The sequence below is a fragment of the Mobula birostris genome, chromosome 27, assembly GCF_030028105.1.
Source record: "Mobula birostris isolate sMobBir1 chromosome 27, sMobBir1.hap1, whole genome shotgun sequence".
Taxonomy (NCBI): Eukaryota; Metazoa; Chordata; class Chondrichthyes; order Myliobatiformes; family Myliobatidae; genus Mobula; species Mobula birostris.
The window spans coordinates 44,358,285-44,371,046 of NC_092396.1; the positions used below are offsets into that span (position 1 = coordinate 44,358,285).

At 38.0% G+C, this 12,762-nt stretch overlaps 1 protein-coding gene across 3 annotated transcripts in view; it reads right to left on the minus strand.

Moving 5' to 3' along the window:
- Positions 1–3,569: 3,569 nt before the first annotated feature.
- The window catches only part of usp48 (ubiquitin specific peptidase 48), a 227,292-nt gene continuing 218,099 nt past the window's right edge, over positions 3,570–12,762 (minus strand). For all 3 annotated transcript variants that reach the window (XM_072245076.1, XM_072245078.1, XM_072245079.1), the window contains 6 exons: positions 10,814–10,918; positions 10,046–10,207; positions 8,049–8,174; positions 5,306–5,354; positions 4,905–4,931; positions 3,570–4,545 (listed from right to left, as the gene is read on the minus strand). In XM_072245076.1, coding sequence (XP_072101177.1) covers positions 4,523–4,545; positions 4,905–4,931; positions 5,306–5,354; positions 8,049–8,174; positions 10,046–10,207; positions 10,814–10,918 — 492 coding nt within the window. In that variant the 3' untranslated portion in view covers positions 3,570–4,522. The remainder of the gene's footprint in view (positions 4,546–4,904; positions 4,932–5,305; positions 5,355–8,048; positions 8,175–10,045; positions 10,208–10,813; positions 10,919–12,762) is intronic.

Genomic DNA, 12,762 nt, shown 5'->3' on the forward strand with positions numbered 1-12,762 from the left:
ATTCTAGAAAGGCACATTAAGAAAATGGGATCCAGCTTTACATAAAGGATCTTGAGCGGTTTTATTATTTTAGACCACCTTGACAAACACCTATGTCAGGATGCTGTTCATCGACTATAGCTCAGCACTTAATACCATCATTCCCACAATCCTGACTGAGAACTTGCAAAACATGGGCCTCTGTACCCCCCTCTGCAATTCGATTGACTTCCTAACTGGAAAACCACATATGCGGATTGGTGATAACATATCCTCCTCGCTGATGATCAACACTGGCGCACCTCAGGGGTGTGTGCTTAGCCCACTGCTTTACTCTCTATATACACTTGACTGTGTGGCTAGGCCTAGCTCAAATACCATCTACAAATTTGCTGACGATACAACTATTGTTGGTAGAATCTCAGGTGATGATGGTGGTGATGAGAGGGCGTACAGGAGTGAGATATGCCAACTAGTGGAGTGGTGCCGCAGCAACAACCTGGCACTCAGTGTCAGTAAGACAAAAGAGCTGATTGTGGACTTCAGGAAGGGTAAGACAAAGGAGCACATACCAATCCTCAGCGGGATCAGAAGTAGAGAGAGTGAGCAGCTTCAAGTTCCTGGGTGTCAAGATCTCTGAGGATCTAACCTGGTCCCAACATATCGATGCAGTTATAAAGAAGGCAAGACAGTGACTATATTTCATTATGAGTTTGAAGAGATTTGGCATGTCAACAATTACGCTCAAAAACTTCTTCAGATGTACCATGGAGAGCATTCTGACAGGCTGCATCACTGTCTGGTATGGGAGGGGCTACTGCACAGGACTGAAAGAAGCTGCAGGTGGTCATAAATTTAGTCAGCTCCATCTTGGGTACTAGCCTACAAAGTACCCAAGACATCCTCAAGGAGCGGAATCTCAGAAAAGCAGCATCCAGCGCCCGTGGCATGCCCTTTTCTCACTGTTACCATCAGGTAGGAGGTACAGAAGGCTGAAAGCACACACTCAGCGATTCAGGAACAGCTTCTTCCCCTCTGCTATCTGATTCCTAAATGGACATTGAACCCTTGGACACTCACTCACTTTTTTTATAGTATTTCTGTTTTTTGTATGATTTTGAATCTATTCAATATACATATACTGTAATTGATTTACTTATTACTATTATTTTTTTCCCTTCTATATTATGTACTCCATTGAACTGCTGCTGCTAAGTTAACAAATTCCACGTCACATGCCGGTGATGTTAAACCTGATTCTGATTCTGATATTCTTCCAGTACAAGCTTAATCCAATGTCATATTTTCCCAAAATAAATAAGCCATCAATGCCAAAAATTCCTCAGATTTCAGGTCATTACACAAAGAAGAGTTTTGTTCTCAGGAACTACATCTCACCTGATGATTCCCATCTTATGTGAAAGGCTTTATATACACATTGGATTCAACAACCTAGGTCTTTTCTTTTCCTACCCCCATCTCCCCAACCTTTGGAACACACTTCTTCAACCTCCCTACTTTTGCCAACTGCCTTCCTTAAGTGTGCCCTCTCCTCCAGTTCCTGCTTGCTTTCATTTATTTCTTTCTTCCTTATCCTCTTGACTTCCGTAAGCTGTCCTCAACCATCATAAATCCAGCTGCCTGTGTAGATCAGATATGGTCATACTGAGGACAGGCTGGAGGGGTTGAGTCCACTAATCTTGCTCTTTTCGTATTTCATAAGTGGTAACAAATCCTCCATTTCTGAAAGATGCAATGATTTCAATATAATTAACAAGCACATGTGATTTGGTAGTTTGGCTGCCAAAATTCTAATTAAGTTTGACCAACACAACCATTTCTTTCCTTTCATAACTTACAATATTCAAGACAGATTTTATTACTGCTTTTAAAGACAAATCACAGTAATCTGTAATCAGAGGCATCTTTATTTTCAGTTGTTTACAGATCTTGGTGAACATCTGGGAGTTGAGAGTTGCTTTGAAAGGTGCAGATCTGAGACACATGTTGTTACACTTACTAGAAATATATCATGCTGAGTCCCAACTGAACCTGCTAACAAAACACATAGAGGTTATCACATTAAATGTTAAATATTAGCCAGATTTTTGCCAGCACATTCTTGATATGTGCAAAAGAGTGGTATTCAGTGAGTATGGCAAGAGTATGGCAGTCTACTGTGTGATAAAATGAGTCTAAGGCATTTCCACAGCACTGAGGAGAATTCCCCAGGGTTATAAACTGTTGTTCATGATATCGTGCTCAGGTGGCTAAAGCAATAAAAAAAAATATTTTCTGCAACATTATTTACCGTCAATCTAGTGCTCCCACATCGTAGGGGAGAGCTATTGCAATATATGAAAGATGTTTCAGAAATATGATGAATAATAAACATCCAACTCATTCATGCACATAGGTTCTGGGTAGCTGAAAAGCAAAATATGACGCAAACACTTAGATCAAGAGTCCCTTTGGGAAGAAAACAGTAAATATTTCAGGAAGTCAGTGAAGGAAAAAGAAGAATAGAGGTGGATGGAGTGTAGTATTAAATGATAAATGGGGTGAGAGAACTGAGGACAGGCAATACAATTTGGATCTGGCGACACTGCAAATGATAATAGCTAAACGAAATACCAGCATCAATGTTCACAGTAAAAAAGAAGCTATTATGTGAAATTGTGGAAGTCAATGGTGTGTCCCTAAGGATGCCAAATGCTTCACTGAAAGATTAAGTGCTGATTCTTAAGCTTCTGTTGAGCTTAATTAAACATACTAGAAGCAGAAGACAAAGAGGTATCGGCAGAGGGATTTAAATCAGAACATGAGTGGACGCTCATGGTCACACATGTTGACTATGTTTAGTGAAATAATCATCCATTCTATTCCTGATCTCTGCAGTTTAGGGAAGGAATTGTAATGAGCGTACATGCAGCAGTTTAAAGTAGCCGCAATACAAATTGATGATCACCTGGAATAGTGGCCAATGGGGAAAGACATGCTCTTCCATTTCTTGCATGTGTATGGGAAGTTTGAATGGGCAAAATGTGGTGGGAAGGTTGATCAACGTGTAATTGAAGGAACTATCTGTTCAGACTGCCAACGATGGGGACTGGTTCCAATGAAAGGGCTTCAATCTGAAACATCCACTATTTCCCTCTCTGCATTTTCCTGTTTTTATTTGTCATTTCCAACTACTTTTTTTTGCCTATTTATTACTCTCTTCCTAATCTTTTTCAATGTATGATCTTTTATCTGAAGTGGGCCTTCATGACTCCAGAACAATTTACCATCGGGCTGATCTTTGACTATAATTAACAAATTAGCCTACCAGTACAAACTTAACTTTTGTATCTGTAATACAAAATTGTTTACATAAAGGGCCACTGAGAGACGAAGACAAGCCAAAGGCACTGAATTCTGAACAGTAATTTGGATACAAAGTGTGTTGCTCAGAGATTTCCCTATGTTTATACTAAACATTGCCTTTATTCATTATGTATTCAATATTAAAATATATAGGCGGGTCTGGTTAGTGCCTCAACATCTTCAGGCTTAACCTTGAAAAATAAATCACATTTTCTGCAACCATCTCTTCTTTTATTTTATTACAGTAAAGTTAAGCAATATAACAACTCTAGTGGATTTGTCATTCTTACCACAGCATTTCTACAATAAACGCAGTTTGTACAACCCTTTTAACAGGATTTGGAAAAAAAAACCCACTGTAGCACACATTCAATTCCTTTTCAAGCAAATGTTGTATCAAAAGAAAACAAAACAGTAAAATGTATTAAATCAGGAAGCATTGCATTTATTTACAGCACTTCAGTGGTCCTAGTACAATATTACTTGAACACATTAGGAGACATTACTTATGTAATAATGCAGGCAACTACTCCACTGTGTACACAGCTTAAGTTGCAAATGTGAGGATCTCTTTCATACTTGTAGAATATTAAACCTATTCATCTTATTTTTGCATATTACACATTCTGAAATGCAGCTCTGATGTGTTAATCTGATATTTATTACAGAAATTAACTTGATATTACACAATTTTAAGGTCAATTTGGTGTGTCATTCTAAGCAAAATCGATTGTGTGGTGGGATCACACAAAAAAAGTCATTACTGGTCAAGTGGCCAATAACAAAACCAACAGTTATAAGTGCCCGTGGAGGGAACTTTACTTCAAGCTGCTGGGATACATTAGCCATCAAGAAACCACTTATGTTTCAAACACATTTTTAGACACAGTGAACTGAGAGGAACATCCTACCCCTGATATTAGTCAATTATCTGGCCATCATCCTATGCCAAGGCAGCATATTAAGTGATTTATTTTCCTCTATTGCCCCTTGAGCCACATTCAAGACACTGCACTTTTGCATATAAAGGCAGGAGTTGCAAGCAAATTTAAAGACTGGTCATTTCTTTTTAAAAGTATAAACCAAGTCAGTGTGCATATGCCCAGTGCAATGTCCAAGTGATTTTACCCACTTCCAACTTCCATTCAGTTATCTTCAGCAAGCAGGTGTCATCACTTCAGTGGCCCAACAGACCAGTACCTGCAACAACAACCATGCCACTGTTTAACAATTCTTCATGACCAAATAATGTCATTAATAGTCAAGTGATTATGCTTATAACATATCCCCCTCACTCTACCAACAAAAAAGAGTGAAAAGGAGGTGTGTCTAATAATCTAGGCAAACAACACCCAAACTTGCTATAGCATTACTGATAGCGAGCAAAATATCACTGCTTGGGCTAACAATTCAGATTGAAAACAAAAAATATCATTTACTGGGTGTACTGACTCTTACCAAATCATTTACTAATATTTAGGGTATTGTGTACCACAAAAAATGACAGATTGCAGAAATACTTATAGAGTTATACCACAAACTTAATTTTATAAACTCACCTTTAAAACCCTCTTCAGGCATACACACTGGAAAAAGAGTGACATATTAATTAAGAGCTGCAATTTAAAAAGTTATAAAATCAAAAAACTCAACTTATAAAATAAAAAAAGAATTAACTATTATTCTTCATTAAAATTTAGAATCAAAATAACTATTTCAATATTTATTGCTTATTTATTGTTATTATATTTTTCTCTTTCTTTTTATATTTATACAATTTGTTGATTTTTTTTTACACATTGGTTGTCACCCATCCTGTTGGGTACGTACATCGATAATAAATTTACTTTGAACTTTATTGATTATAATCTTCCACTGAAAAAGCCATTGCTCACTTTACATGGAAAATTAAGTTGAATTGATAAACTATATTGATAAATCTATCAGTAAAATTTCCTACCTTGCATTATATCATCCATTGCTGTATAATCAGCAATTGGTTCATCAGCCTAAAGTGCAGAAGATAATGAAAGCAAATTCACAATACTGGCCACAAGCTTATACTCAACTCAGTAACATTTTATGATTTTAGATTAAATTCCTACCCATGGCATATGTTATGACTTCAAGTGAACTTTCATTATATTATTAAGAACAAATTAAACAATTAAAAATTTGCAGAAAATTTCTGCTTTGTATTGCTATGAACACAAAATAGGCCATTTGGATTTACCTGGTCTGTGGCTAAACTAATGGTGAATTAACATGTTTATTAAGTGGCTGATTGGCAGGAGACAAAGACTGGGAATAAAGTGAGTCTTCTCTAGTTTGCTCCCAGTGACTAGTGGTGTTCCACAGGGGTCTGTGTTGGGACCGATTCTTTTACGTTAGAATTGTTGGCTTTTTGCAAAGTTTGCAGACGATATGAAGATAGGTGGAGGGGCGGGTAGTTTTGAGAAAGTAGCAAGGCTCCAGAAGGATTTAGACAGATTAGGAGAATGGGCAAAGAAGAGGCAGATTGAATACAGTGTTGGGAAATGTACGGCCATGCACTGTGGTAGAAGAAATGAAAGGGTTGTCTATTTTCTAAATGGAGAGAAAGTATTAAAAAAACTGAGGTGCAAAGGGATCTGGGAATCTTTGTGCAGGCTTCACTAAAGGTTAATTTGCAGGTTGATTCTGTGGTGAGAAAGGCAAATGCAATGTTAGCATTCATTTTAAGAGGACTGCAATATAAACACAAGGATATAATGTTGAGGCTTTATAAGGCACTGGTGAGGCATCATTTGGAGTACTGTGAACAGTTTTGGGCTCCTTATCTTAGAAAGGATGTGCTGAAACTGGAGAGGGTTCAAAGGAGGCTCACGAAAATGATTCCAGGATTGAATGGCTTGTCATATGAAGAGCATTTGATGGCTCTGGGCCTGTATTCACTAGAATTCAGAAGAATGTGGGGTAACCTCATTGAAACCTATTGAATGGTGAAAGACCTTGATAGAGTGGATGTGGAGAGGATGTTTCTTATGGTGGAGAGTCCAGGACCAGAGGACACAGTCTCAGAAAAGAGCAGCATCCTTTTAGAATGGAGATGAGGAGGAATTTCTTTAGCCAGGGGGTAGTGAATCTGTGAAATTCTTTGCCACAGGCTACATTTGAGGTAGAGGCTGATAGATTCTTGATTGGTTAGGCGTGAAAGGATTTGGGGAGAAGGCAGGAGAATGGGGCTGAGGAGAATTGGATCTGCCATGATGAAATGGCGAAGCAGAATCGATGGACCAAATGACCTAATTCTGCTCTTATATCATGGTCTTTTGTTGTAGAAATCAAAAGCACATAGAAAAAGGAAATACGATGGAGGCATTTAATCTTTTCTTGTTTTGTTGGATTAAGGTATGTGAACTTATCACACACTTCTAAAGATAATGCTGCTACATCAAGAGAGAATGTAAAGAGTCTGTTCAGGTAAAAGATAACCAGTCCAGTGATCCACATACATTCCAAGGCCTCATCTAAATACTTATATTATTTATTTAATGCCTATATCATTTTTAATGTAGAAATTTAACAGCCATTTGAAACTGAAATACACTGAAATACTTCATACTAAAATAACCAGATATGTAACTCTAGATCCAAATATAAATGCTGTAGATATAGGAGAAAGTTATGGACATGTATTAAGATACTGGAAGAATCAGCACAACAGACCTCTGTCTTAGTGGTTTCTAATCTGACAGCATCAACATCTATTACTCCAACTTCAGGTAACCCCTCCCCTTTGTTTCCTCCCCCCTTACCCCTGTATACTTTTATCCTTCTGGACTTCACCTTGTCTGCCTCCTTTCCCCTGCCCTCATTGCCTCCCATAACCTTCACCATCCTCCCTCTAGTTCCCCACCCCATTTCTTTTATTCCATGGTCTACTCTTCTCTCCTATCAGATTCCTTCTTCTCCAGCCCTTTGCCTCTTCCACCTATCACCGCCCAGTTTCTGGCAACATCTCCCCCCCCACCCCATGATACACATACCTTCCCACCTTTGCCCCATCATCTGGAATCACCTGTCACCCACAAGCTTATACTACTCCCTCTCCCCCTTCTCCCTTTTATTCTGGATTCTGCCCTCTTTCTTTCCAGTCCTGATGAAGGGTATTGGTCTAAAACATCAACGTTCATTTTCCTCCATTGTTGCTGCTTCACATGCTGAGTCCCTCCAATGCTTTTTTAATGTTGCTCACATTTTATATGCCATGACTATGAGAGGTTAAAACTTCAAGTTCTTAGGTGATTTCAACCTACGGCCATTTCCATGGGTTACAGGCAGTCCAATTACAGTGGCCTTGTGTTTATTAAGGAATACATGCAATGAAATGCACTAATAAAGGAGCTGAAGACTGAGGATATTTTTTATTTACTGAGCACGAGTAGGCCCTTCCAGCCCTTTGAACCGCACCACCGAGCAGCCCTTGATTTACCCCTAGCCTAACCATGGCACAATTTACCTACTGATGTTATTCATTATAAACAAAAGCTGAGATTAGATTACAGAATACTGCTAGCAAATAACAGAATACTATGTTAATATACCGTTGACTAAGTTAAAGTAATTGACTATATTAAAGTCAACATATAACCAATATATCATGGCTTTAATAAACAAAAGCATCATAATATCAGCAATAACAAAAGTATGTCAAATAATACCTTTAGTAGAATAACTGACTCTGGGATAACTCCCAGGTTGCCCAGTGTGGCAGTATCATCAGTTAGCATCCGTCCTTTCAATGACAAGTTCTGATCAAACGGTGCGACAGAAAATGCATGCATGATCTATAGAAGGAGAAGTTATAGCTGTATATCAGAAATTGCTTACATGGACAACCTACATACATTCCTAGCATTATCTAAAGCTAACAAATATTTATTTTTAACAATAGGAGGAAATTCAAAAAGTGCATTATTAATATAAATCATGGTTTATTTGATAACAGCTTCATGAATTGGCATATTGGGATATCATTGCACATCAGTATACATTGCATCTGCTGAAATAACATTTCACATTCCCATCAATTTTTATGCCATGGACCATTAATTAAGGGGTCTACGATATTCAGGTTGGGAACCCCTGCTCTAGAGCATCAATTTAAATTGTACATCTGCTTTATCAGTTGAGTTTTCATTTCTTTTATATTGTTCTATTTTAATTCCACTAATGGAAACAAGTATGTTAAAAAACAGAACTACTTTTAATGGATCTATGATCGTTGTCAACTCTAATACAACCAAAAGAAACCTCATCCCACAACACCACTCTTTAATAACTAAACTTAGGTTTCCTTTAGTTCTTAACAGAACTTCTTGTCACTGATTCAGGCCATGTACTCAGAGGTGCCATTAATTAAAACCCAATACAGTAGGGGAGAAAGTTATAATAACAGTAAAAAATTTGAAAAGATCTGCCCATGACATAGAAGGGTTCAGGCCAAATGCTGAAAAATAAGTTTAGCAGATTCTATTGATATCTTGTTGTCTGGTACATTCCTATGCTTATTGACTTCATATAATTGAAATTTTCAGATCATAAATGATCCAAACATGTCTAATATGCTTTGACAAATCTGAACTCTATTAATCTGCTTTTTACACCAGGCATCCAACTTGCTTTACATATACATAAATATATACTATATTACCTAATTTACACACACACACATTTTCATCATGGAACAGAGGGTGAATTTGTAAATTTGGCAGGAGCAAAGGATGTTGGGAATGCTGAGGATGTAGGGGTGTGGGACAGGTGGAAGAGAAGGAATACTAGGTGCAGGGGTGTGGCTCGGCTGTAGTCACACCCAGCCATAAGACACCAGGCAAGGTCATTAGATTCCAAACAATTGGTTTATAGAATGTTACAGAATGTCTCTCTGGTGCTTCCTGCTCCCTCCCCTCTTGCTTCCCCTTTGCCCAACCATGATGCTCCTCTCCCTGCCCCCTTCCCACTCTCAGTCCACAAGAGAGACCCATATCAGGATCAGCTTTATCACCACTCACAAATATCATGAATTTTTTTTCTTTTTGTGGCAACAGTACTGTGTGAAGATCTTAGGCACCCTAACTATATAGTACAACAATCAGTTCTCCTGGTATGTTACCCTACTGATTAAATCAGCTCAATTAAGAGAAATGTATGAATAAACTCCTCTCAGGCTTCCAGCCGGGTACAGGTATCAATTATAACCGACTTTTCGATGACAAACTCTGATATCTTCAACAGGGATGATGCCTGGGCATGTCTAGCCTGGTGGTATTTTTACCCCCGTAGTCCATCCCTCCTGATCGGTTAGTCCTCAGTCAATCACGATTCCGCTCTCCCACCTTGTTTACAATCGAATTCCAGTTCTTACTTAGAGGCAGATCTTTTTCTTTGTTAAAATTTATTTCCTCTCATTTTTCTTCAATGGCCTCTTTTACCAGGTAGTCCCAAAACCCATAGGCGAGGCACAGTAGTTTTGTGCTGTTGAAGTCAATCCTATAGCCATTGTGAATGCAATGTTCGGCTCCCGCCAATTTCTCAGGGTAACTGAAATGGATACATCTCCTGTGCTCCTTGTTGCAGGTTTCCACTGTATATCAAGAGAATGTACTTCACCTAAAACCAACAACTCTGATACTCCAAGAATACATGGAAGTATTTTTACCTGTATTTTCAACTCCTTGAGAGTCTGATTGGCTGACACAATGAGCTCCTTTTCCCCACGAACTCTATGCCGTGTACTGCGTCGAATTCCCTGTTTATAGTACGTGCTACTGCCACCGCCAATACAAGGGTGCATCAATTTCCGCCGCTTTGCTCCATTACTCTGAAACAGAAGTTTGGAATTCTATCTCAACAAGCATCTACACAACAGGAAAATAAAAGATCATCTGTTCCTTCCAAATACATGCAATCAGTGCAGCATTTCAAGTTCAGTCACTATTTAATTCCTTTAATTTTTCAGTGGCCAGCTGTTGACTACCTTGGCTAGATCATCTGATATTAATTCTAGGCAAGCTCTTGTTCTTGTTTATCTATCATTTCCTGTTCAGTTGTAATGCTATTACTATCTGTTCAAAGATTATGTTTGAATGACAATTTGTTTCTAAAGCTGCTGATTGATAATGCAATTGCTTGCCAGTATGAATGTAATTTCAAGGTAGTTCAAGCCGTAGTCCAAGATGAATACACAATGCAGTCAAAACATTCCTTGTTGTGTATTTAATATTTCAGTACTAATTGAATAATCTTATGTATACAAATAGGTTGACATGTTGGAAATCTAAAAACCATAATATGTTGAAAATGCTTAGCTAATCAGGCCGCATATGTATGAAGAGAAACAGATTCAGCATTTCAGGTTAAAGATCAATGAGATTTTTGGCGGTCACTTGTTTGTGACACATTGCTTCAAATGTCAAATGCATATCACCTGGCTGAAATCAGGATCCTTCTCTCCTTCTGTTTTGCCTTCCTCTCTGTCTTCCTCAACCTCAGAACCACTCAGGTTTAGCTCTGGTGCGCCTTCTTTCATTACCTGAGGAATAATACAATGATGATCTGACAATGTTAACTAGTTACACTTTTAGGCGAAACATATAATTACTGTTTCAGAATAGAAGCAAACTAGAAATAGGCAGAACTAAGCCACACAATGACACTCTGCTCACTGACATACTCTCTGACAACCAAAAAGAAACATTTACTTCCTGATAGACAATCCCTCCCTATACCCTTTGACCCCTGACTGTCAATGTGAAATGTTGTGCAGCATATCACAGAAGTACTTGTAGGAAGTTATGCAGTGCATCACTTTTGCTCTGGAAGTGAAACACACTGTGCTGGAAGCTACCATCACAATTAACAGCAGAACAGCAGGTATCTGTTTCCTGATCATCACAGACTGAGGCCATTCAAAGTTCCTGGGACATTCTGACATTATAGGCATAGCCTTCTGCTGCAGCAATGAACATATCTCTGGCACAAGTAGATTACTGTTCTGCAAGAACAGATGCCTCACAGGAAGTCAATTCACTCATTAGGAGGCAGCGTTTTATCTGTGAGAGTAGTGCAGGAAAATAATACGCAACTAAAAGATCACTCACAATCATCTTGAATGGCAGAACAAGCATGGGGGACCAAATTCCTGCACTTACTTCTATATCTTATATCCTAAGACAACATTTACTAGGGTAGGCAGGGATCAGGGAGGATATCCTAACAGTCCAATGTCACATTCTGATCCCATGAGGGTGCTAATAACATTGCAGGGATTGAAAGTTCTTCTTAAGCCCACCTTAAGAAAAATATTCTAGACTGCTCTGTTTTGGACGATCTTAGACCCATTTGCAACCAGCCCTTTCAAAGTAAAATTTTAGAATTTAATAGAAATAAAAATTCTAATCTTGACAAGAGTCAGTCAGGTTTTAGATCAAATCGTAGTACGGAAACTGCATTACTTAAAATAGTTAATGACTTGCAGCACAATGCTGACACAGGTAACAAATCAGTTCTTGTTCTCTTAGATCTGAGCGCAGAACTTGATACTGTAGAACACAATATTATCACAAACTGCCTTAATCAATGGGTAGGTCTTTCTGGTATTGCCTTAAGCTAATTTCAATCTTATATAACAGGAAGAAAATTCTTTGTTAGCTGAGGTGATTATGTGTCCAAAATCCATGATATTGAGTTTGGTGTGCTGCAAGCATCAATTCTTGGCCCATTGTTGTTCTCACTCTACCTGCTCCCATTAGGCCAGATTATTTTAAAGCACAAGGTGAATTACTACAGCTATGCAAACAACATGCAACTGTATTTATCTATTACACCAGATGATCCTGAGGATCCAAACCCGCTGGTCTGGTGTCTTACTGCATTATAGATTGGATGAGTTTGAATTTCCTTAAACTAAATAAGGAAAAAACTGAAATGTTGGTTATTGGTAGCAATAAAAAATGTGAATCTTCGAAATAAACTTGATTATCTGGCCTTCCATATCAAGCCTGTAGTAAAGAATTTCGGCGTTATTAATGACTCCAAGCTAAATTTCAAATCATATATTAACCATATTACTATGATTTCGTTCTTTCATTTAAGGAACTCTACAAAAGTTTGATTTCTTATAACATTTCAAGATGCAGAAATATTGATACATGCTTTTGTATTTAGTTGATTAGATTACTGTAATGCACTATTTTCAGGATTGCCTAAGAAAGAGTAAATCAACTGCAGCAGAAGCAAGAATCTTAACCAAAAAAAAAAAAAGAAAATCTGAGCACATTTCATCCGTGTTGGCATCATTACCCTGGCTGCCTGTGTCCTTCAGGATCAATGTTAAAATACTCTTAATTGCATATAAGGCTCTGAATAATCTAGATC